This window comes from Lagenorhynchus albirostris, chromosome 1 (genome assembly GCF_949774975.1).
Source record: "Lagenorhynchus albirostris chromosome 1, mLagAlb1.1, whole genome shotgun sequence".
NCBI classification, from domain to species: Eukaryota; Metazoa; Chordata; class Mammalia; order Artiodactyla; family Delphinidae; genus Lagenorhynchus; species Lagenorhynchus albirostris.
The window spans coordinates 84,579,889-84,602,400 of NC_083095.1; the positions used below are offsets into that span (position 1 = coordinate 84,579,889).

The 22,512-nt window shown below is 54.8% G+C and overlaps 1 protein-coding gene across 2 annotated transcripts; it reads left to right on the forward strand.

Moving 5' to 3' along the window:
• The first annotated feature begins 1,764 nt into the window (after positions 1 to 1,764).
• VPS18 (VPS18 core subunit of CORVET and HOPS complexes) lies at positions 1,765 to 18,546 on the forward strand. Of its 2 annotated transcripts, XR_009540194.1 has the most exons (7): positions 1,765 to 2,161; positions 3,164 to 3,305; positions 5,472 to 5,563; positions 5,695 to 7,565; positions 8,605 to 9,350; positions 14,200 to 14,274; positions 18,482 to 18,546. XR_009540194.1 is itself a non-coding variant. In XM_060147488.1 (5 exons), the coding sequence occupies exons 1-5, from the start codon at positions 2,071 to 2,073 to the stop codon at positions 9,328 to 9,330; spliced, it is 2,922 nt and encodes a 973-aa protein (XP_060003471.1). In that variant the 5' UTR covers positions 1,765 to 2,070; the 3' UTR covers positions 9,331 to 9,949. The 2 variants fall into 2 exon arrangements, 1 of the variants encoding a protein (XP_060003471.1); XM_060147488.1 differs by lacking the exons at positions 14,200 to 14,274; positions 18,482 to 18,546 and having other exon boundaries at positions 8,605 to 9,949.
• Positions 18,547 to 22,512: the final 3,966 nt, after the last annotated feature.

A 22,512-nucleotide genomic window follows, 5' to 3' on the forward strand; every position in this document is an offset into this window, starting at 1 on the left:
AGTGTGAAGATGAAATAACAATGAATATTAGGAACTTAGTGTGGTGCTTGGCACATCGTGGGTTACTCAGAAAAGGTATTTCTGGTTATTTGACCTCTGTCTGAACCTATCTGTATTTCCCTAAATGCAGCCGGCAGGTGATCTGGGGTGGAGCCTTACAAACTAGCAGCCCCCAACCTGGGATCACTATTCCCAAGGCAGAAACCTCCCTACCTCCCAGCTCGGGCACCCTCCCTCTTGGGACCTAGCCTGCCGCGCAGCGCCCCTGGCGGTACAGCCGCGTCGTGGCCGCAGGTTTCGGGCAGGAGAAGCCGACCCGGGAGCAGCGAGAAGTTATTTTGGCCCACGAACCAGGCCGGGGCCACTGCAGGCCCAGAGAGCCTTCTCTGAGGGCTGGTGAGGGTCCAGTCCTCTGCGCCTACCAGGAAAGTTCGGCAAGAAAAGCATAACCACACAATGTACGGTGCACACCTGGACGCTTTTGAGAATACAGGAGGCGCGCTTAGTCATTACTCTCAGGCTACCAGTTAAAGCCAGGACACCGGTGACCCTGGCCTAGAGCCTTCACTTTAGCAAGGTAGCAAGGCCCATGGGCCCCAGAAAGGAACAGACGCTGTCTGGGTCGCCTAGGCCGGTGGAAGAGAGAAACCCAACAGCAGTTGCACCCAAACTCTCGCAGTTCCGCCTCTCTGGATTCCCCACCCGCCTCCAACATCTCTTGTCTCTCGTTCCTGCCAGGCTTTTCAGGCATTTCTTACCCGCTCCTGCGTGCTCCCACAGCGCTGTGGCCATGTTCCTGGGTACACGTCACGAGCATGGCTTCCTGCTGGCCAAGCCACCAGCTCTGCCACTTTCTGGACCTGGTGGGCCCCTGGATGTGGGAGAAGAGAGGCCAGTGCCTTGTGAAGGTAGGATTATGATGGCGATTAGATTGAAGAACGGGAGGTTCTCTTGGGGACCTAGGGCAACGGGCTGTTTATTTATTTTAAAAAGTTATTTATTTTATTTTTAAAAAATTTTGGCAGCACTGGGTCTTTGTTGCTGTGCACAGGCTTTCTCTAGTTGCCGCAATTGGGGGCTACTCTTCCTGCAGTGCGCAGGCTTCTTATTGTGGTGGCTTCCCTTGTTGCAGAGCACGGGCTCTAGAGCGCAGGCTCAGTAGTTGTGGCGCATGAGCTTAGTTGCTCTGTGGCATGTGGGATCTTGCCGGACCAGGGCTCGAACCTGTGTCCCCTGCGTTGGCAGGCAGATTCTTAACCACTGCGCAACCACGGATGTCCCCAACGGGCTGTTTTAAAAGGTGGGAGCGGGAGCTGGACAGAGGCTGAGCAGTCTTCTGAGGGAGGGAAGCCTGGGCCTGAAAGGTGCTGGGGACCCGCTCCTTGTCTGGGGGTAGATTGCGCTGGGCGGGTGGGGGAAGGGGGTTTGAGAAAGTTGGGATTGCCTCCTGGTGTCAAAGCCTGGAACTGCAGCAGGGTCCAGAGGGGCCTGTGTTCAGCGGGGCCCGCCCACCACCCAGCTGGTCTACAGCTCGGACATGTGCAACGCTCCCCCACCCGACTCCCCTCGAGAGCGGGATAGGCCTTGCCCAGCCCCCCCACACCACCACCACCCCGGCCCCGCCCTCCCGCCGCAGTCCTCACTTCATCTCCCAGGGGCCGGCCTCGCGACTTCTCTGCGGGAGCAAACGCGGGCTTCTGAGAACCCGGAAGTGACGTTAAAGGCGCGCGTCCCGGGGGCGGGAGTCAGCTGAGCTGCTCGGGGGAGGTTGGGATCACCTGAGATCGGCTAGGGGGAGCCGGTGGTCTCCTGGGGGCGGGAGTTGGGTGCAGTACTGCGCCAGATTCAAGGGGGAGAGCTCCCCGGTCTTCTCGCTCTATAAGGCGAGAGTGAGAAGATCCTCAGGATTTTAAAGAGGAGGAGTCGGCGGCGGCGGCGGATTGCCAGGATCTGTCAGATCCCTGTCGAGGCTGGGGAGTCGCAGCTTCCAATCCGGGGAGACGGGGATCCCTGGGGGGAGCCCTGTTGTAATCCCTGGGCCCAAGACGGAGGACCCACAGGCCGGGCACCATGGCGTCTATCCTGGATGAATACGAGGACTCCCTCTCCCGCTCGGCCGTCTTGCAGCCCGGCTGCCCCAGCGTCGGCATCCCCCACTCGGGTAAGGGAAGTGAGGGCGCCGCTGCACCTCTTAGCTCTCCTGGCATCTGCAAGAGAGGAGCGGAGGGGTTGGCTCCAGGAGCTCGGGTTCACCTCCTGGACGTGCAGTCTGGGTCTAGGCCCTTGATTCTCCTCAGGCACTTATGGCCCCCAGCTGGTGGATGGTCGAAGATTGAAAGAGCAGCAAGAGCAGCCGCGTGATCTAGGCCCTGCCACTAGGGTCCTTCTAAGAGGGAACTGGGACTCAGATAAGGAAGTGTCTTGCTTACAGGGCCGCAGTTGGGAAAACTGAGAATAGGCTCAGATGAGAATAGGCTCAGATGAGAATAGGCTTCATCTGATTCAGTGTTTTTCCCACCAGGCCCCTTCTGGAGGTGGGAGGAAAAGAGTGGGCAAAGAACTGGTGAAATGGGAATGTTGTAGGGGAAGGAGGGATGGTCCTAGAGGGAACTTTGTCACTGAACAGGGGAAAATGAAGTACTTTAGGCTTTTGCTAGAGCTGTGTGCATCTGGGCGTTGAGGGGAAGTTTTTGCAGCAGTTTGTTAACCAACTGATTGGAAGGATTCCCCAAGGATCCCTCCGCCCTCATTCTTCTGGAGACTCACTGAGAGTATTACTGCATGGGCAAGGAGGAGGGGAGAGAGCGGAACTAGACTACTTTAGTTGAGCTGGGATTGCTTGGCCAAAGATTGATAAGGGAGAACACCCAACCCTTCCCCGCCCACCACATTACCACTGGGAGCAGGTATATCATGGTGTAACAGCATCCCAAGGGTTCAAAGAATCAACCCCTCACTGCTTTCAGAGATGTGGGAAGAGCCCAGAACCCCTAATGTAGCCTAGGACTAATGTAGAGGTGATTAGCAAACTGCTTGATATATTGGTATTCAAGTGCTGGCTCACCAAGGTCCCGGGGTAGCAATATGTTGGGAAGGTGGAGAGGAATATGTTGCCCTTCCTCCCTCTGTTCCATAGCTAACCTTTCCTTGGCTCCTCACCTAGGGTATGTGAATGCCCAGCTAGAGAAGGAAGTGCCCATTTTCACGAGGCAGCGCATTGACTTTACCCCTTCTGAGCGTATCACCAGTCTTGTCGTCTCCTGCAATCAGCTCTGCATGAGCCTGGGCAAGGATACACTACTCCGGTAAGTGAGGACCCAAAAGGTTTAGGAGTAGGGAGTGGATTGTTGGTATTTTGGAACTACTGACTGACCGGGCCTTTTTTCCACTCTGGGCAGGTTAAACAGTGGATTTGGAATGTTCAGGAAATATCCTATCCCTTCCTAAAGAGAACCAGTAGCATAGTAGACCCGGACTCTGAGCTCAGCTCTCCCACTTAACAGGGATGGAAAGTCACCCAGTCTTTCTGAACACGTCCCTTCATCTGTTAAAGATAGTACCAACCCACAAGTTAGTCATGTAGATAAGCGAAACAGTCTAGAGTCCTGAAATAAATCCACTATAAATGGAAATAAAATATCTCAATAAAACTGGAAATAAATAGTATAAGTAAATGGAACTAATATATGACAAAGGTGTCAGCAAACTTGTTTATCTATCCAGAATAACCATCTGGGATGAAACAGAGCTAAACCTCTGTATCATAAAAATGAATTCTAAGTGGAATAATTATTTGAATATAAAAAATAGTGTGAATGTTAAAAGAATATTTAATAAATTTCAATGTTCTTGGGCTAAAGAGAGACCTTCTTACTCAAGCTAGAAAATCCAGAATCCACAAGGGAAAAGGTAGATAGATTTGACCACATAGTGATTGCTGTTATGACAGAATAAAAATAAAACATATGAAGCAGGTCAGGACAAAAGATGGTGGGAAAATAATGTTTTTCCACATATGACTGAAGATTTACATTCCTGTTCCTTAAAAAGCCCTTAGAAATTAATAAGAAAAAGACAGTCCAGGGAATTCCCTTGTGGTCCAGTGGTTAGGACTTGGCGCTTTCACTGCTGGGGCCCAGGTTCAGTCCCTGGTTGGGGAACTAAGATCCCGCAAGCTGTGAGGTGCAGCCAAAAAAAAAAAAAAAAAAATGAAAAAAGACGGTTCAATAGAAAAGGGAGGGTAAACAAGATAAACAAGCAGTTCACAGAAGAGGAACTACAAATTTTCCAGTAAACATCTGAAAATAATTTTCAGCCTGTGGGAAATGCAAATCAAAATCACAGTAAGATACCATTTTTTTTCAACCTATCAGATTAGCAAAAATTTTAAACAGTAATATATGATGCTGGTGAAGATACACAGAGATGGACTCTCATACATTACTGGAAAGAGTATAAATTGCCACCATCTTTTGGAAAAATAATCTGGCAATGTCTGTTAAACACTGAAATATCTATAACTTTGACCTGGCAGTCCCACTTTGGGGAATACATACCATGGAAAGAAAAGTACCAGTTTACAAAGGTATAGATACAAGGATGTTGATTCCAGCAGTATTTGTGGTAGGAAAAACTGGACCCAAGCTGCATATCCATCAATAGGAAAATGATTAAGTTATAGTTCACCCATAAAAGGGAATATTATGCAGTTATTAAAACAATGAGTTAGCTGTATCTGTTGACCCAGTGGGATGTTCATGAAATATCATTAAGTGAGAAAAGCAAATTATAAATTAATATGCATACACACACATATATACAATGTGAAAACATTTTTGTAAAAACTGATAAAATAAGCTTGTTTATATTATGAACATGGAGAAAGATGTTAACATCAGTTTTTTCCATTGGGAATAATAGGAGTTTGGGAAGAAAATCATTAACTTTTTCTTCATACACTGTTGTATTGATTCTTTAGTTAGAATGAGCATATAATTTGAAAAGAATTTCATAAGGGAAATACCTTAAATAGGAAATAATCTTAAGGGAGCACTCCTCAAGGTTATTGTGAAGGTTAATTGAGGTCATACTAGCTCAAGCTCTTGGCATGGTGCTTGGTATATAGAAAGTGCTCAGTAACCATTAGCTACTATTGTTCCCTTTTTACCCCGGCATTCTGGGATACCCCTGCCTATCTTCCTAGATGCACTGGAGGTATGTTGAGCAGAAGGAAAAGACTTCTGCTTAGTGACTTCTCACAATGAAGTGGGGGTGTTCTCAGAGCTGAGCGTTCTTAAGGAGGACCCCACATGTGTTTCAGAGTTCCCTTGGGATTGTAGTCAGAATTTTGTGTGTCTATGTAGATTTCAGGGAAGAAAGGCTGTGCCTTTCATCAGATTATAAAGAGGTCTGTGATTCAACAGAAGGATCTGCCCTTCTCTGGAGTGAGGCTGTGACTCTTGTCCCAACAGCATTGACTTAGGCAAAGCAAATGAACCCAACCACATGGAGCTGGGGCGCAAGGATGATGCCAAAGTTCACAAGATGTTCCTGGACTCTACTGGTAAGTGGTGGTAGAGTTCTGAGATGGGGAGTAGGGGGTGGGGGATGTTGAGGGTAGGTCACTGCCTGGGTGGGTGGGATCTGAGGGTGGGAATAGCATCCTCTAGGGTGCCATGCTCTCCCCCACTCCAGGCTCTCACCTGCTGATTGCTCTGAGCAGCACTGAGGTCCTCTACGTGAACCGTAATGGACAGAAAGTTCGGCCCCTGGCACGCTGGAAGGGGCAGCTGGTGGAGAGTGTGGGCTGGAACAAGGCCCTGGGTACTGAGAGCAGCACAGGCCCCATCCTGGTCGGCACTGCCCAAGGTCAGATCTTTGAAGCAGAGCTCTCGGCCAGCGAGGGTGGGCTTTTCGGCCCTGCCCCGGATCTCTACTTCCGTCCGTTGTATGTGCTAAACGAAGAAGGGGGCCCAGCACCTGTGTGCTCCCTCGAGGCGGAGCGGGGCCCTGAAGGGCGTGGGTTTGTCATCGCCACCACTCGGCAGCGCCTCTTCCAGTTCATAGGCCGAGCAGCCGAGGGAGCTGAGGCCCAGGGCTTCTCAGGGCTCTTTGCTGCCTACACTGACCACCCACCCCCATTCCGTGAGTTCCCCAGCAGTCTGGGCTACAGTGAGTTGGCCTTCTACACCCCCAAGTTGCGCTCTGCGCCCCGGGCCTTCGCTTGGATGATGGGGGATGGCGTGTTGTATGGCTCGTTGGACTGCGGGCGTCCCGACTCCCTGCTGAGCGAGGAGCGGGTCTGGGAGTACCCAGAGGGGGTGGGTCCTGGGGCCAGCCCACCCCTGGCCATCGTCCTGACCCAGTTCCACTTCCTGCTGCTGCTGGCGGACCGGGTGGAGGCAGTGTGCACGCTGACGGGGCAGGTGGTGCTGCGGGACCACTTCCTGGAGAAGTTTGGGCCGCTGAAGCACATGGTGAAGGACTCCTCCACAGGCCACCTGTGGGCCCACACCGAGCGGGCCGTCTTCCGCTACCAGGTACAGCGGGAGGCCCGGGATGTCTGGCGCACCTACCTGGACATGAACCGCTTCGACCTGGCCAAAGAGTATTGTCGAGAGCGGCCTGACTGCCTGGACACGGTCCTGGCCCGGGAGGCCGACTTCTGCTTCCGCCAGCATCGTTACCTGGAGAGTGCCCGCTGCTACGCCCTGACTCAGAGCTACTTTGAGGAGATTGCCCTCAAGTTCTTGGAGGCCCACCAGGAGGAGGCGCTGGCCGAGTTCCTGCAGCGAAAACTGGCCAGTTTGAAGCCTGCTGAGCGCACCCAGGCCACGCTGCTTACCGCCTGGCTGACGGAGCTCTACCTGAGCCGACTCGGGGCCCTGCAGGGTGACCCTGAGGCCCTGAACCTCTACCGGGAAACCCGGGAGCGTTTCCGCGCCTTCCTAAGCAGCCCCCGCCACAAGGAGTGGCTCTTCGCCAGCCGGGCCTCCATCCACGAGCTGCTCGCCAGCCACGGGGACACAGAGCACATGGTATACTTCGCTGTGATCATGCAGGACTACGAGCGCGTGGTGGCATACCACTGCCAGCATGAGGCCTACGAGGAGGCCCTGGCTGTGCTGGCCCGCCACCGTGACCCCCAGCTCTTCTACAAGTTCTCACCCATCCTCATCCGTCACATCCCTCGCCAGCTGGTGGACGCCTGGATTGAGCTGGGCAGCCGGCTGGATGCCCGGCAGCTCATCCCTGCCCTGGTGAACTATAGCCAGGGTGGCGAGGCCCAGCAGGTGAGCCAGGCCATCCGCTACATGGAGTTCTGCGTGAATGTACTGGGCGAGACTGAGCAGGCCATTCACAATTACCTGCTGTCGCTCTATGCCCGAGGCCAGCCAGCCTCGCTGCTGGCCTACCTCGAGCAGGCCGGGGCCAGCCCACACCGGGTACATTATGACCTCAAGTACGCGCTGCGGCTCTGTGCTGAGCATGGCCACCACCATGCTTGCGTCCATGTCTACAAGGTCCTGGAGCTGTATGAGGAGGCTGTGGACCTGGCCCTGCAGGTGAGCCAATGAGCCTTGACCCTGTCCAGGAGAGGGGCCTGGAGAGCAGTAGCTTCAGGTGCTGAAGGGCCAGAGGGACACTGTGGCTAGGGGGTGCTGGCTTCTCTCCCAGATAGCAACTGTAGTATAGAGGTTAAGAACACAGACTCAAGTCAGGGTTTGAATTCTGGTTCTGCCTCTTACTAAGCTTTGTGACCTCAGGCTGGTTTCCGAACCTCTCTTTGCGTCAGATTATTCAGACGCAAAATGGGGATGATGTTATAGTACTTCCCTCACAGGTAAATTCTGCATACCTGCTAGCCACAATTGCAGAAGGGGAAAGTGCTGAGTTGCATTGCTCAAATCATGAATTGTCACCTGCGTAGGATCGTGTGAAGTGCTATTTAAAATTCGAGGGGGGGCTTCCCTGGTGGCGCAGTGGTTGAGAGTCTGCCTGCCGATGCAGGGGACGCGGGTTCGTGCCCCGGTCCGGGAAGATCCCACATGCCGCGGAGCGGCTGGGCCCGTGAGCCATGGCCGCTGAGCCTGCGCGTCCGGAGCCTGTGCTCCGCAGTGGGAGAGGCCACAACAGTGAGAGGCCCGCGTACCGCAAAAAATAAATAAATAAATAAATAAAATTCGAGGGAATTCCCTGGTGGTCCAGTGGTTAGAACTCTGCACTTTCACTACCAAGGGCGTGGGTTTGATCCCTGGTCGGGGAACTAAGATCCCGCAAGCCACGCAGCGAGGCCAAAAAAAAAAAGGAATTCCTGGGTCTGAACCCAGGACTTACTGAATCAAAATGTCTGTGGAGGGGGCCCAGAAATCTGTATTTTGGATGTGCTCCCCAGGTGATTTGTAAATTCACTAAAATTGCAGGCCCACCATCATAAGTAGCGTTTGTGTAGCTCTGACAGAGGCAGGCCCATTACTGAGACAGGTTCCTTCCCAGCCCCGAGGAGCCCCGTCTCACTTGCTGCCTGGAGTGCTGGGCCTCTGTCTTTCCCACAGACCCTGTCCTGAGTGGGACCTGACCCTAACGCTCTCAGCCTCCCCACAGGTGGACGTGGACCTGGCCAAGCAGTGTGCTGACCTGCCCGAGGAAGATGAGGAGCTACGCAAGAAGCTGTGGCTGAAGATTGCTCGGCATGTGGTGCAGGAGGAGGAGGATGTGCAGACGGCCATGGCCTGCCTGGCCAGCTGCCCCCTGCTCAAGATCGAGGACGTGCTGCCTTTCTTCCCTGACTTCGTCACCATCGACCACTTCAAGGAGGCGATCTGCAGCTCGCTGAAGGCTTACAACCACCACATCCAAGAGCTGCAGCGGGAGATGGAAGAGGCCACGGCCAGTGCCCAGCGCATCCGGCGAGACCTGCAGGAGCTGCGGGGCCGCTATGGCACTGTGGAGCCCCAGGACAAATGTGCCACCTGCGACTTCCCCCTGCTCAACCGCCCTTTTTACCTCTTCCTCTGTGGCCACATGTTCCACGCTGACTGCCTGTTGCAGGCCGTGCGGCCTGGCCTGCCGGCCTACAAGCAGGCTCGGCTCGAGGAGCTACAGCGAAAGCTGGGCGCCGCTCCACCCCCTGCCAAGGGCTCTGCCCGGGCTAAGGAGGCCGAGGGGGGCGCTGCCACCGGGGGGCCCAGCCGGGAACAGCTCAAGGCTGACCTGGATGAACTGGTGGCCGCTGAGTGCGTGTACTGTGGGGAGCTGATGATCCGCTCTATTGACCGGCCCTTCATCGACCCTCAGCGCTACGAGGAGGAGCACCTCAGTTGGTTGTAGGAATGTGTCAACCCCGATAGGCGGGCAGGCGGTCGGGAGCTGTCCCTTCTTGGGAAGGCCACAGCATCATCTGTCCTTGGTCTCCTGGAGGCTGCTGGGCTGGGACTGTGGTGGGGGGAGCGGAATCATAGCTGTTGTCCTCGAGGGGTGAGCTACGAGTGCATTCTGCCAGCTGCCCGTGCTGTTCTTCAGGGCTGCCTTAGAGCTGCTGTTTTGCTAGGCCGTCAGCCTGCTTCCCAACAGAGGGCCTTAGCCTGGAGAAGTCAGAATTCTGACCCCATTACCATTCCCCCTGCGTCTAACAGCTCTTTCTTCCTTTTCCCTCCTCACACACATCATGTTCTCTTTCTGGAGCACTACCTACCATTATTCCTTTTCACTCTGTGGCTCTTCTCCCTCAGAAGCGCTCTCTTCTGTCGGCTTCTAGGTCCCACAGGTGAAAAGACAACCCCTCCAAGTCCTGGGCATGGGGTGGGGGGAAAGGTGGTGCTGATGGTGGGCATGCTCTTGTGCACACTGTCTGGGGCTCCAGTGTGAGGGGTACCCTGGGGCAGAGGGCCTCACGGAGGACAGTGGGAGATGGTGATGGGGTGGAGAGCATTAAACTGTCTGCACTGGTGACTGTGGAGTTGATGGCTTTGTGTTGATGCTGGGCAGAGTGGTGTGTGAGTGATCTCCAAGAGGGGCTAGGGTGTCACGGGGAAGCTGCCAGGGCCCTGCATGTTCAAGCCTTGGCCCTTGCTCCTTTTCCTGGAGATGTGACAGGATGATTTTGCCATTTTCTGCTCACTTCTTTGCCTTTCACTGTATCCGTTCTGACTCCAGGCTTCTGTTGGTAATTAGGGCCCACCTAGGAGCAGGGACTGTTCTTCCCTTTGGCCAGCAGGTGGTGTTGCTCCCCACAGAACCCTCCACACTCAGGCAGCAGGGGGCGCTGATTTCTCAAGTCACTTTCTCCACTGGTGCTTCCTAGGTCTATTCCCTCCGTAGTTGTTACCCAAGAGTTTTCTGGTAATCTCCACTGCCTAACCATAAATCTAAGCCCCTCGTTCTTCCTCCCTCCACTGGCCCTTACGCATGCTAGATTTTGCTTGCCCCTCCCTTTGCCAGCCTGCATCCCTGCCTTCTCAACTTCTGCCCAGTTTTGATACTGCCCTACCACTGTCTGGCATTAAACCATGATTTTTTTTGGCCAAGCTGCGTGGCATGCGGGATCTTAGTTCCTCGACCAGGAATCAAACCTGTGCCCCCTGCATTGGAAGCACATAGTCTTAATCACTGGACCGCCAGGGAAGTCCCTTAACCATAATGTTGAGGTCCAACATGGAGGCGAGACTACCACTGCCACCATCCATGGCATTTGGCAGATATGTTTTCTCCCCATCTATCTCCTTTGACCTGCCCATCCCCCCAGCTTACAGTTCTTTAGTTGTGGCTCGAGGCTAAGCCCTAGGGAGTCCTGAAGCAGGGCCTTCCCGTGATATCAGCTGAGCACCCTTTGCTCCATGGACTGGTGTTCACAGTCCACTGCCCAGGTTTATGGGTGTGGTCTATCAGCCGCCCAGACTGAAACAAAATAAAAAGTGAGTGTTCCTGGAATCAGGCTGGGGTCAGGTCACCTGGCTAGTGACTGCAGGCGTCTCTCTTGCCCCTGCAGCCTAATCCTCTTCCAAGACTTTTATCTCCTGCAGCCCTGGGAGAATCTTGCCCTGCTTATTCTTTTCCAGCCACTAGAACAACGGGGTCTCTTCATGGCCCCTGCCAAGGGATAGGCCCATCTTTGATGAGCCTCAGACTCCCCATCTTGCCCCAGAAGCCAGAGTGGAAGCAAATGGGGGGTAGGGTCCCGCTGGGTGAGTAGAGGGCATCCTAATCCTGTTCCATTTCCCCCGTTCCAGGAAGATTTGGAGGGCTGCTGCTCCCCATGTGGCCTAAGGCTCCCCTCACACCTAGACATGCCCAGTAGTGGGCTCAGGGTCGTATTCCCCACTGTCAGTGAGAACTAGGTATAAACCTTGGCCCACCACTGGCATGGTCACTTGCTTACTTGGAACAGCTTGGGGCTTCTGTCTTTGCACATAATGGGTGCCTAATACATGTTAGTTAAACAGACACTGCCCTATTGCTCCCTCCTCCCAGAGGACTTGGCTAAGACAGCTTGGGACACCCCTGCCCCTTCTGTCCTCTCTTAAGCCTGCCCATCTGGTCCTAGGCTGCTTCCTCTTTCCTGGAAAAAGGCCCCAGTCTTCTCTGGCACTGACAGAATGGGGTTCCGTTGAGTCAGGGCAACGGGAAGCCACAGCTCTTAGATCCCTGGAAACCAAGCAAGGCCTGGAGTGGAGGGGAGAGAGACGGCCCTCTGGGCCTTGGCCCTAAGCCTGGGGGAGGGCCAGGAGGGGGTGGGGTGGGGGAGCAGCTACGTGGGTAGGGGCCAAGATGAATGAGCTGCTCCTGGAGCGGTCACTGGAAATAGGAGGAGTGGCCACAGGCAGTGACGCTGGGATCAGGGCAGGAGGCCTGTAAACAAGGAAGCCACCTGGGGGAGATGCAGGGCGGCCACTGGTCCTGGAGAGCAGGTGCTTCCTGAGGCCCGCCCTTGAGAGGGCCCTGGGGGGCCGCCTGGCCGAGTCAGCGGTGGGCACTAGGGGGCGCTGTCTACTGGCTTCCTGAACTCACCGGCTCCTTTCCTCCGCTCCAGGGGGGAGTGGCCCCCGGAGGGTGTGCCCGCCCTACGTCTGAGGCCCGAGTGACCCGCTCGCCGCCCTTCTCCTGTCCCCAGGGCAGACTGGCCAAAGGCACCAACCCTGGCAGGGAGGGCGCGGGGCTCAGAGCCTGGCCAGCCCGGGTGTGAGCTCATTCCCCCAGGACCACCAACTCCCGCAGTTCCTGCGCAGCGTCCCCCTGCCCCGAGCTCGGGTCACAGGCCGGGCACCCCCAACCCCATTGGTTGGGAGGGGGCCTCCAGGCTCCAGGCTGCCCTTGGCGCTGGCCCCCCTGGCGCCAGGGAAACAAAAGGTTAGGGGGCCGAGAGGGAGTTATCAGGCCCGCCACTACCACCGGGGGAGGGAGAAGGGGAGGGGGCCACGAGGGGCGCACCTCCTCCCCACTGCCCCAGCTCTGCAGATTCTTCGAGACACTTTCACAGGCGGAAATTCCCAGAGGTCAGAGGAGGGAAACGGTTAATTCCTTTTATTCAATGGGTCCCCCCTACACGCCTCCCCCCAACTTCCTCCCTCCACTTCCCGCCCCCCCCTGTGTGAACAGGAAGTGGAGAGGAAAAGGCTCTGAGCAGAGCAGCTGGGAGCAGGAGGCAGGGAGTGGGCGGCAGGCTTGGTGCCAGCCCTGCCCCTCACGGTTACTTGCTGGAGGGCCAGACCCACTGTGGCCTGGGAAAGAACCTGCAGTCCCGCTGGCGGGTGGCACCAGAGCCGGGAAACAGCCTTGTGTCGGAGCCCCCTTCCCTCAGCCTGCTTCCAGGTCAGAGGCTGCTGCACTGAGGGCGCAAAGCATCCTCTGCCCAAAACCCAGCTGCCCTTGCCACTGCAGCCCCACCCCCACTGAAGGCTGGGCATCCCGAGGCTGGCAGGCATCTCTTCAGGCAGCCGCCAGTCCTGGCAGTGGCTCCAGCCACTCAGCCCCTTGGCCCTGCCAGTTCTTTGAAGCTCATGCAGCACTTCCTGTTTGGGGCAGGCGATGCCAGGGCCCCTCCCCCACCATTGTTCTGTAGAGACCATAGGTCCATCTGTTGCCCCATGGTGGGGCCCCTAGGGAGTGCCACAGGGGAGCAGCCCCACAAAGGACCCTGCTGGCAGCTTTGCTTACGTGGAGCAAGGCTGGGCCCTGCAGCAGGTTGAGGGTGAATGGTGGTCAGAGGCAGGCCCGGGATGGGCAGTAGGACAGAAGGAGGATGCTAGATGGTTCTAGTCCTTGGGCCACCTTCAGCTTTCTCCTCCACCTGGACCATGGAGATGACGATATTCAGGGAGCTACACATGCTGAAGCCACCAGGAGAGGGACACCATTCTTATGCCCAGCTTCCAAAAGGGCAAAGTGAGGCAGAGGGACAAACTTTGGCTAGGGATGGGCCATAAAAGGGGCACAAAGTAGGGTTCTTCTTTCAAGGGGATTAGCCCCTGCTCGCTGAATGCCCCCTATTGCGTGCTTTCCTCTCCCTGAGCAGCTTTGCCTTTTCTCAGCTTTCAACTTGAAGGAGCCCTTGAGCTGAGCAGTAGGAGCCATGAGGTCACGGGAGGTTAGGGTGGCCCTAGGTCGGTGACCAGCAACCGATGTCCACTGAGAACAAGCCCGGGCAGGCCTGGCAGAAAAGGAGAAAGGGGCATTGGTTTGGCCCCCAGGAAGGTGGGTGCTACTTCTGGTTTCCAGGCTGCCGTGGCCAAAGGTCTATTTGTGTTTCCCAGGTGGAGAGGCAGGTGCTGTGTATCTCCAGCTCACCTCCTCTGCCGAGGCGTGGTCTCATGGCTCTGACCTTGACCTGCTTCCTCCCGCAGGGTTAGGACCCCAGACATGGTCTGCTCCATTTCTCTCACCAGATCCTCTGGCTTCTCTCCCCAGCCCAGGACCTGAAACTGCCTAGATCACAGCTCCCAGAAGGTCAGAGCTGCAGAGACCTCAGATCGAGGCCATAGAATGCTGTGGGACCTTTATTCAAATAAAAACATCCCTTGTGGATGTCTGATACCTGAAATTGATATGCTGAGCATCCCTGGTGGGAGCTGGGCTGGCAGGGGGCGGGGATCACCTTATTCACTGTCATTTCCTCCTCCATCCCAATTTCTATGAGATGCCAGGATGCCCACGAACCAAGTTTGAAAACCACTGAGCTGCTGATCCTACCTCCTGATTTTACAGATGCTGAAGAGAAATTTGTGGCTGACGTGAGGCTCCATCCAGGATCCGGTCCCTTCTCCATGAGATTCAGCATCGGTCAGCAATGATCCCACGTCCCCTGGGAGCGAGACACAGTCCTAGACCCTTCGTTGTGCTTGCTTTCCATCTCCAGTCAAGTGGGTTGAGCTGAGGGACAGGGAGGTGATCTGGAAAGAGCAGTCTCTGCTCTGTCATTTACCAGCTGTCAGTTTAATCACACCCTCAGAACCTCCATTTCTTCATCTGTAAAATGTGAATAAACACAGCAGACCTTGAGAGGCTCGCATGAAGTCTAGGGAGAGCAGTGCAGCACATCTGTGGTTAGCCCGGGGCCTGGCACCCACACATCCCTGATGGCTTGCTTCTCCTCCACTTTACTCTGTGACTGTTCCTTTAGGGCTGGGACCCTGTGAGCCCTATCATGGTTCTCTCCTCACAAACCCCTCTGATCTCCTCGTGGGAAATCAGAGTGGAATTGAAAGAAAGAGGCTTACTTGAGAAGGTTTTTCTGGTTTCTCAAAAGATGGTCGTTCTGGGGAAGAGAGGTTCAGGATGAGTATGAGAGAGGAAGCACTCAGGCATATAGAATGAGGCCACTGAGGTGGGACAGGGGTGCTACCTTGGGGGACAGGGTCCTGGTTTCCTGGAGGAGAGAGGGCACTACTCCAGCTCCAGGGGACAGTTAGGAGAGGCTGAGGGGACTGGGCCAGGCGTGGCTCCTCTGCCAGCCTGCCCTTATGGTCCAGCCCAGAGCTTGCACAACAGCCTGGCTGGCTGGCACTCCCCTGAGAGCCTCAGGAAGTCCCCCTTGTCCCCCCCTTGACCTTTGACCCTTTGGGCCTGCTGCAGGCCAGAATTCCAGGCAGCTGTCCTCCCTTTTACCTTCTGTTCCTGGCCATTTCCCTTTAAGGCTGGAACTCAGAGACACCCCAGTCCCCCACCTTACAGCTCATCTTTTCACATGCTCTCAGTACAGACCAGCTGGAGCCTCCCCTAGGGCAGCTCCCTCTGTGAGCCCGTGGGGACCCTTGGCCACAAGCCAGCAGGATCCTTGGAGTCCAAAGGGCCCAAGCCTTATAGGAGAGCCCCCCAACAGGTGCTCCTGAACTCCAGACATCCACCCAGGTGCCGTGCCCAACTTTATCCCTGTCCCAAAGTCCAGGGGGTGAAGCCAGCAACAGCGGACAGAGCCCCTCCTCTGCCGCCATCCTCTGAGCAAAGTCAGAAGAGCCCTTGATACTGTTCCCCATTAAACCATGCTGCGCCTCACGGCTCTCGGCTGCGCAATCAAATAATTCCCTTTGGTTTTTCTAGTGGACTTTTTGCTTTTATTTTTTAGTGTTTCTCGGCCTTTTTTTTTTTTTTTTAAGCAATCAGTCTAAATTTGTCATCGCACATCCCCCATTTCCGCCCCCAATGGCCTCCTTTTCATCCCCTGGAATCTGGAAACCATATGTGTGGGCAGAAAGCCCCCAGCATCCCCCGCAGCACCCTGGCTCGTCCTGACCTCCTCAGGGGCAGCCTGTTAGCTGCGGGAGAGTCTAGGATCCACGCTGGGGCTGGAAAGGGAGTTTCTCTTTGGACCTTCCCAGCTCAAGCCATGGAGAAGCCGTGTGGTCTAGTGGTTATGGCTGGAACACACGGGTTCTGTCCCCAGCAATCTCTTTGACTAACGCTAGAAGCCTGGGAAAGTCCCCTTGGTACCCAGGGGACTCAGTTTCCCCACGAGCTGAGCGGCTCAGACCTTCACCTGCTAGCTCATCTCCTATCTGCCTTGGTAAAAGAGTTTTTGATCCAAAAATTTTGCTCTGTCACTTACAAGCTGTGTGACCTTGACAAATGGCTTAATCTTTCTGAACCTCAATTTCCTCATCTATAAATTAGAGATGATTATTCTGCCTATCTCCCGGTTTTAGAGTTAAATAAGAAAACATACTCTCAAGGGCCTAGTGTCAGGCATGCTGTAAACAAAAAGCTCAATAAACAGTAGTTGTTATTGTTAACAATAAGTAGACATACATAATGAGATGGGAATGTGTTCTCAGCAGGCACTGCTCTGAGGCCCAATCTGCCCCTGCCTCTCCTGCTTAGGCTGCCTGTCTGGACCTTCCTCGGGCCTCCTCCAGCTCTAGAAGGGGCAGGGATGCGTTACCAGTAACTGTGGATCAGGGCCGAGGCCCTGCTGCTCTTCCCTGTCTCCATGGCAACCCCAGCCCCTCCCCTCCTTCCTTCCTCGGGAGCTTTCTGTTTACTGTAAACAGCTGTCCCAGCTCTGCCCTAGCTGATCCCGCCAAGGGCCAGCCAGACCCTCTCTGAACTGGGCACTGGTTTGATGTGTGAAGGTCTGGGCACAGCGTCTGGGCTCCATACAGCCTTGAACAGGCTCTGCTTTGCCACCTTGACTGGAGGGGAGGGAGGGAGGGGAAGAGCCTGTCGCCTCAGACTAGGGCAGCCAGAGCCTCAGAGATGAGGAGCAGATAAAGCGTAACTGAGGAGGACCATGCTGAGAGAGCCTGGTAGAGAGACCTCTGGCTTGGCCTTGGACTGACCTGGGTTCAAATCCTTGCCTGGATTTGCTCACTGTGTGACTTCAGGCTGCTCATTTAACTTCTCTAAATTTCACTCCGTTTATCGATTTGTAAACTGGAGATTATAACACCTTCCTCAGAGGATTGGTTGCTGTGTAGATTGGTGATAATGCATGTACCTTATCATGGCGTGTTGCTAGCCTGCATTGATGGTGGCTGGATTTATTATTTCACCTCTCAGATGCTCTCGTGCTCAGGGACCTTGCGTGAGTCCGCCGCCTCACACGCCTCAAGCACGCTAGCCTGCAAGCATGTGTGTATGTATGCACACAGCACACACATACAAACCAGGTCATGAAATGAAACTCACAAGTGTCTGAGGCACAGGAGAATCTTCATGAAAGTGGAGGAAGAGTCTAGCTGTTTCCTAAGCCATTACTTGGGCCTAAGTGAGCCAACACTGGAGCTGGGGCATCTGTGTGTACCACCATCACCAGGTCGCCACAACTGTCTTAACTCTCTCTCCAAACAGCCCCCAGGATCACACCCACCCTCCTTGCCCAGCTGACCACAGTGCAGGAAGACAGGGAATGCTGTTAGGGTATGGCTCCCCTTTCCTGGGGATCAAGCTTTCAGGGCAAGCTGTCTGGGACATGAGGCTCCTAGCTCCCAGCTCCCGAGGGGCTCACATTGGGTCCTTCGACTCTCTAGCACCTCTGGAAGTACCGGCCAGTGAGCGGAGCCTTAGAGGGTGAGATTCAGACCTGCCACTCCCCTTACCACCAGAACCAGGAAAGGCTAGGTTTAGGCAGGGGCATTCATTGATTTGAGTCATTCCCCACAGGCCCATGAGTAAGAGTGGCTCTGGATTTCCAGGCCCTACTCCCCACCAAGATGCCTGTCGGGGTCTTCCAAGACTGGGTCTCTGTTGGTCCCAGGTGCTGTCCTGGGGTTCCGCCTTGGGCTTGGCTCCTTCCGGATCAGGGAGTAGCAGCTGGGGAGGCTTGTGGGCTTAGCTGACTCTGCTGCCCTGACACCCCTTTCGCTACAACTGGGCCTAACTCTGGAGTTTCTGTCCTCACCCGGGCATGGGCTGCATGAGAAAGGAGAGGAGCCCCCAGCACTAAGTCAGCCCCGTGGACAGGGCTGGAAATCCCCCACTTCTTACCTTGGCCGGTTGAGGAAACAGCCTCCCGGCAGAGGGCCGCCTCCCGCCAGGGACTTTTCTCCTGGGGGTGACACAGCATACAGGGCAGCTGCAGGGACCCCAGCCGCACTTCAGCCAGCCTGGGGTGAGGGGAGCAGCACACAGGACCACTCTCTCCCTTGTGGGAAGCATGGCAGCCAAAGGTCCTAGAACCCAACTGGGACATAGGCAGGCCCGAGAGGGTGGGCAGGGAGAAGGGAGGCCACAGGGGTAGTGATGGCCCAGAAAGTCCACGCTGCTGGTGACATCTGGGAGTCTGACCGGGCCCAAGTGGTTCTGCATCCAGAGCTCACCAGCCCCTCCTCCATAGCTCCCTTCCCTCGCCCAGCACCCAATCTGAAACAGGCTTCTGATAGGTTATAAAGCCCTCACTGATCTCCCGGGGTGGTGGTCTCCAGACTTTTTTGAATATGAATATTTATGTATAGATTAGACACTATAGTCAAAACACATATCAAATATTATTAAAGTTCAGTTTACCTTTTAGAGAAACAATGAATCTAAATTGAAATTCTCCTATTTCCTCCAGCCCCCAGACAGATGGCCTTGCTCACTCCTGCAGGCAGCCCACTGAAGAGCCCACCACACTGAGAGGTGAAGGTAGGAGAGTCCCTCTCAGAGCTCACCATCCACTTTTCAGGAGGGTACAGGGCAGGGGGGCTAGTTTTCTTAATACATTTGCAAACCACAGACAATAGAGTAACTCACAGCCGAAGCCCTTCTATTTGCTGCTGTTGTGAACTTTAAAAGAAACTTGGGGACTTCCCTGGTGGTCCAGTGGCTAAGACCCTGCGCTCCCAGTGCAGGGGGTCTGGGTTCGATCCCTGTTCAGGGAACTAGATCGATCCCACATGCCATAACTAAGAGTTTGCATGCTGCAAGTAGAGATCCTGCCTGCCGCAACTGAAGATCCTTCACGGGGTGACAAAGACCCCGTATGTTGCAACGAAGACCCAGTACAGCCAAATAATAAATAAATAAATAAAAGAAGCAACTGACTGGCTTCAAAAAAATTAAAAAAAGAAAGAAAGAAAGAAAGAAAGGAAAGAAAGGAAAGAAAGGAAAGAAGAAAGAAAGAAAGAAAGAAAGAAAGAAAAAGAAAGAAAGAAAGAAAGAAAGAAAGAAAGAAAGAAAGAAAGAAAGAAAGGAAGGAAGAAAGAAAGAAAGAAAGAAAGAAAGAAAGAAAGAAAGAAAGAAAGAAAGAAAGAAAGAAGAGAAACTTGGTCATCTTAGGTAAGACCCTATTGCTGCAGTCGTGGTTATGCTGCAGCTCCCCACCCCAAAGGCCCAGGCAGCCTGTCCCTAGAACCACAGCACCTGATGTAGAAAGTGAGTGTTTATCAAGGAAGAATGCAGAGACCCAGGATGTGTGTGTGTGTGTGTTGTGTGTGCATACACGTGCATGTGCGCCTGGGCTGTGCCATTCAGACAGAACCTGCCCCCTTGCAGTTGAGGGGTGGCCTGCCCTTTCTACCCCACTAGAGGGAAGGCAAGCCCAGGACCCTCTCCCTGCCCTTGGATATGTGGCCCAGCCACATATGTGGATCAGCCCTCTTAGCAGGGAGCAGGGGCCCCTCAGGCAGAGGATAGGGGCCTGAATTTTCTGCCAAGGCCAGAGTTGTCACTGGCTCCAACTGGCCTGGGTGGCTCTGGGGCCAGCGCTTCCTCCTTCATTCAAAAGCCCAGCCCTGTAAGGGTGGCAGAGAGGGAGGGTGAAGGGAGGGCTCAACCTCCAGCCCCCTCCCCCCTCACTGACAGCTGTAATCTGCTTGGGAAAATCTCTTTTTTTTCCGCACAGGAAAAAATATTAGTTGTCCCGATAACAAGGAAAACAAAATCCAGCGCAGGGCATCAGAGACTTCCTGAGGCGGGAAACAATGTCCAGGGAGCTCAGTGGAGAAGCCCGAGCTGGGAGGCTGAGGGGGAGCTGAGAGAGGACACTGGTCCAGGCCTATCCGGCCGGCGGGGGAGGGGGATGACAGATCGAGGAACTTGGAAAAAAGATTTCCCCCCCAAAACCTTGAAGTCTGGGCTGTTGAGCTATATCCGGGAAATGATTCAGGACCGCTGCACGTCCCTAAATGGGATCAGGCCCCATCAGCTCAGGTGATCTGAGTCTACCCCTCTTCCCTCCCAGTCCCCAGCCTGTTCTCCTGGGTGCTGTCCCTCCCATCTGGGGGGCTTGGGATGAGGCAGGAGGGTCCCTTCCTGGGCGCCTGGAGAGGCCACGGGCACCCCATGGGTGCGCCTCTCCCAGTATTCTTGCCTTGTCTGCCCACAGCTGCTTCCCTGGGTAACTTTCCATTGGGGGTGGGGGGTTTCAAGAAGGGGAGGACTTCTCCAAAGGCCCCATCCCCAGGCCTAGGGGACTCTGTTGCCCATTTCCCTCTCGGCCCAGGGCACCTGCACCATTTGGTCCAGTGGGTGTGGCCTCTGAGCACTATGGGCTCTGGGGAGGGGCGTGCTCCCAGCGAGCAGTAGTTCTGACTCTGACTGCACACTGGGTCACTTAGAGGCTTTTGGAAAATACCAGTGTCTCCTAGGCCTGATCCCAGACCAATTATATCAGAATCTCTAGGGAGCTGCTCAGGTGATTCTCTGTTTTTTGTTTTTTTTTTAATATTTATTTATTTATTTTGGCTGCGCCGGGTCTTAGTTGCGGCACGCGGGATCTTCGTTGTGGCATGTGGGATCTTTTTTTAGTTGCGGCATACGAACCCTTAGTTGTGGCCTGTGGGATCTAGTTCCCTGACCAGGGATCGAACCCGGGCCCCCTGCATTGGGAGCGCGGAGTCTTACCCACTGGATCACCAGGGAAGTCCCTGCTCAAGTGATTCTTGTGTGCTTCATGGAGCGGGGGATTCTTGAGGACCCCCCGCTCCATGAACCTGTGACCCTTTGGTCACTTGCTGGCTGGTCCCCTTCACCTCTAGCAACAGCACTGGCCTCTCAGTTTCAGATTGGAGCCCCTCAGAATTTACCACCTAGCCAGTGGCGTCCAGAGGTGCCTGCGGAGTTCCCTGACCAGCTGGAGGCCAGCTGCCCAGCCCAATAGCAGGTTCTGGGTTACCCCACCCCCTCCCTCTGCTCCTTCTTCTTCCCCCTGGGCAATGACGCTTGGGGCCTTTGTTCTCAGCCAATAAGTGTGTGACCAGAAACCTACCCACAGCTTAATTACAGCTCCATTCACTGGCCATAGGCTGGCCACGGTCCACACTCAACCTGCCCAGCTCTCCCGCTCAGCATCCCCCACTCCCCACAGCCTGTAGCCCAGGCAAGCCCAGTACAGCTCCTCCCCACATCCCAGGGTCATCTCCAGCTTTGCTCTCAGCAGGACCCGAGATTCCTTCCCCCACAATGCCCTTAGCCCTTGCTCTGTACAAAACTTAGGGTCCTCAGGGAGATCTAGGCTCTGAGCCTTTGTGGCTTTCCCCAAAGGCTGGGGGCGCCCCGCCAGAGTGCTGCTGCTGTGCCATGCCACATACTGAGCTTACACGGGCTTACTCTGAAGTCAGACTATTCCTGGTTCTTTTTTTTTTAATTTTCCTGGTTCATTTTTGATTGTTCATAAACATGTTCCAGTCTCCTACGTGCTGTGTCTATAGGGGGATACGTACACGCAGGAGCCACAGTCCCTCCCCTCAAAGGCCTTCTCAATACAGAGGGAAGGACTGTAATGAGCTATCACAAGGTAGTGCCATTTGAATTCCTTGAAACTTTCTCAGGAATTCCCCACCAGCACAGTGCACGGAGTATTTTGGACACTCCAGAAATGTCTGTTGAATGAATATTTGTTTCTTAAGTGGAGCACAGTATGTCCCTCCCCTGGCAGTACACATAAAAGGAGATATCTCAGGGGTCAGGGATAAGATGGCGTTCCAGTTGCATAAAATGGGGGACAGTGGAGGGTAGAATGAGCTGGGGCCTGTGGCCTGGCTGAAGAGAACTCACTAGGGTTCCTTTTTGTTCCTGGCCAGGTTTTTACCAACTGAGGGGCTCGCAGGTCCCCAAGGTCTGTCCAGAGGGCCAGTGGGTTACCAGTCCCTCTGCCCAAGTTGTCTTGCCCACCTGGAGAATCACCAGAGATCCTGAGAGGTAGGACCACAGAGCAGGCTTCTCCCTTCTCCTAAGGGGGCCTTCTTGGCCTGGGATTCCCAGGGGTCCCCCCTTTCCCTCTGGAAGAGACCATCCCAGCTCCCAGCCTTCATCACAGCATTTTCCAAACAGGTGGAGGATGCTGTGGACAAGTGGCCACCTGGCTACGGGAGAGGGGAAGCCCCATTGCTTGTCCCTGGGGCTTCATCCTCCCCAGGGGGAAGCGGTTGGCCGAGAAGCCACTGCCTGCTCCCCAGAAGCTAAGGATCTGACCCCTGGCCTGGGCAGTGGGCAGCAGGCTTCAGGAGCTTGGGGTGAGGGGACTTAGAAGGGAGGGGCTCCAGTCCCAGCTGCCTGGCTTTGGGTACTAACAGGCCACGCTGGGGGCAGCCGAGATTGGGGGGGAGCACCACCACCTGCTTTTCCTTGTTTTGTTTTCAGGGCACTAATTACTGTGCTGAGCTC